Consider the following 2,884-nt stretch of genomic DNA (forward strand, 5'->3'; position numbering starts at 1 on the left):
GCAGCAGGAAGGCCACAGGGCAAAGCCGGAGGTGGAAGACAACAACATTGAATCTAAATTTAAAAAACATAATTTTATGAGCAGTGTGTTAGATATACTTACTTCATTGAGAAGAATAAATTGGGCAAGAACAAAAATAGCGTATTTAGACATGTTGATAGAATTAGAGAACTTGAAAGAACTGATGAAGTTTTTAGCTCTTCAGAATTTATAGTACGATTGCTTCATTATTTTGATGAGATTCATATTGATAAAAGTACCTATATTTTTAATAAAATCAATTTTTGGCGATAAGCACTGATAGGTACGTGCTTTAATGTTATTTTTTTAATAACAATAATTACTAGACGTACCTATACATTTATATAGATAAGTATAGACTCGCACTTGTGTATAGAGATTAAAGAAAGTATAAATGCGTTCCTACATTTTTTCATAAATTATAGTTGGTAATTAATTATTGTCAGTTAATGATGAAAATGCATTGCATAGTTTGATATTTCAGATATTAAACACGAGAAGATTATTTTGTAGAAAATTTTAGATATTGTTTAATTTTGAACATAACTATTTCTTTTGTAACAGGTACCGATAATGAAAAAAAAACATTAATGAATTAACGTAAAGATTGCTGTAAAAGTAATAAGCCGTATGAAATCGGCCATTAAAATGATGTTAAAAAACAATCATTTAAAATTTTCGACAMTCATTTAAAAATTTAATGCATTGATGCAATTCGTTCTTTTGCGGTCGGCCCTTATAATATAAGYTAATAACGTAAGAAGCCAATCACTTTAAATTTTAAAATACTCGTAATTCAGAAATGTAGCAAAAAGTGTATGTGTGCCTCTTTTGCGGCCTTTGTTWAAAGTATTGTGAGAATTTTGACGGAGAATCTCAAACTTTAAATTAGAAATAAGAWTTTAGAGTTTTRTCTATTCCGTGTGCTTATAATCACAACATAAAGTGACTACAAAAATACGAAAATACATTTTTTTGTCATATCTGAACATTTTAATACAAGAAGTGAAACATAAGCTCAGTTTTTTGGAGAGAGAAAAAAAGACTGTTTTTAACAATCTGCAGAAGCTTACAGCATAATTTGCAATCTGCCACCAACAATTCGACACGATCCCTTTTGGAATTWAGGTAGGATGGTGCAGAGGAGACAAACAAATGTTTTTTAAAGAGTACGTTATTGTTAGCGGATATGTCAAAGAGTATTTAAGATACAAAAAATAAACAAAACCAAAAGTTTTTAGAAAATTTTATAAACGTTAATTTTGTATCTACTATTATCTTCGTGATACGCACCGCACCGCACCGTTTTCGAAATATAAGCAAGAAATCATAAAAGGGCATCTTCTTGGTCTCTTTTTGGGCTCACTTTGACGAACCAGAAACTTTTAGTAAGATTACCTAACTAGTCCATACACAATCCTAAAGTCAAAAATTTTGTCCCCGACTATGTATTCTACAAAATCAAGAACATGCTACCAAAGATTTTTTCAATTTTGACTTGTTCTGTAATTTCNAAAAAAAAACATAATTTTACGAGCAGTGTGTTAAATAATACTTACTTCGTTGAGAAGAATAAACTGAGCAAGTACAAAAATAGCGTATTTAGACATGTTGATAGAATTAGAGAACTTGAAAGAACTGATGAAGTTTTTAGCTCTTTAGAATTTATAGTACGATTGCTTAATTATTTTGATGAAATTCAAATTGATAAAAGTACCTATATTTTTAATAAAATCAATTTTTGGCGATAAGCACTGATAGGTACGTGTTTTAATGTTAATTTTTTAATAAGAATTCCTACACGTACCTATACATTTTTCTATACTTGCACTTGCGTATAGAGATTAAAGATGTTATAAATGCGTTCTTACATTTTTTCATAAATTATAGTTGGTAATTAATTATTGTCAGTTAATAAAAATGCATTGCATAGCTTGATATTTCAGATATTAAACCTTCGGAGATCAGTTTGTAGAAAATTTTAGATATTGTTTAATTTTAAACATAACTATTTCTTTTGTAACAGGTACCAATAATAAAAAAAAAACAATAATGAATTAACGTAAAAGTAGTAAGCATGCTGATTGGGCCGTATGAGATCAGCCATTATAATAATGTAAAAAACCAATCATTTTAAATTTTCGACATTCATTTAAAAAATGCAAAGATGCAATTCGTCCTTTTGCGGTCGACCCATATAATAATGTAAGAAGCCAATCACTTTAGATTTTAAAATAATTCAGAAATGTAGCAAAAAGTGTTGTGAGTGCATCTTTTGCGGCCTTTGTTGAGAGTACTATGAAAATTTTGACGGAGAGCCTCAAACTTTAAATTAGAAGTAGGGTTTTAGTTTTTTATCTATCCCATGTGGTTATAAACACAACATAAAGACCCTAAAGTGACCACAAAAATACGGAAATAAAAATTCTTATCAAAGCTGAACATTTTTATGCATGAAGTGAAACATAAGCTCAGTTTCTTAGAGGGAAGGATAAAAGACTGTTTTTTACAAGCTGCATAAGCCTACAGCATAATTTGCAAGCTGCCGCCAACAATTCGTCACAACCCCTTTTGGAATTTAGGTATCATGATGCAGAGTAAGACAAAGAATGTTTTTTAAAGAGTACGTTATTGTTAGCGGATATCTCCAAAGAGTATTTAAGATACAAAAAAACAACAAAACCAAATTTTGTAGAAAATTTTATAAACGTTAATTTTGTACTATTATCTTCGAGATATAAGCAAGAAATCATAAAAGGGCATCTTCTTGGTTTCTTTCTGGGCTCACTTTGAAGAACCAGGAACTTTTAGTAAGATTACCTAACTAGTCCAAACACAGCCCTTAAGTCAAAAATTTTGTTCC

General features: G+C 29.6%; 1 protein-coding gene across 1 annotated transcript in view; it reads right to left on the minus strand.

Moving 5' to 3' along the window:
• Positions 1–153, minus strand: part of LOC123010607 (unconventional myosin-XVI-like) — an 8,251-nt gene extending 8,098 nt beyond the window's left edge. Inside the window, exons 1-2 of the mRNA XM_044407634.1 lie at positions 103–153; positions 5–53 (exon numbers count right to left, since the gene is read on the minus strand). Of these exons, the coding sequence (XP_044263569.1) occupies positions 5–53; positions 103–153 (100 nt within the window). The remainder of the gene's footprint in view (positions 1–4; positions 54–102) is intronic.
• Positions 154–2,884: the final 2,731 nt, after the last annotated feature.

Source organism: Tribolium madens, unplaced genomic scaffold (assembly GCF_015345945.1).
Source record: "Tribolium madens isolate multiple individuals breed KSU strain unplaced genomic scaffold, Tmad_KSU_1.1 Scaffold_91;HRSCAF=231;Tcas5.2_LG7, whole genome shotgun sequence".
Taxonomy (NCBI): domain Eukaryota; kingdom Metazoa; phylum Arthropoda; class Insecta; order Coleoptera; family Tenebrionidae; genus Tribolium; species Tribolium madens.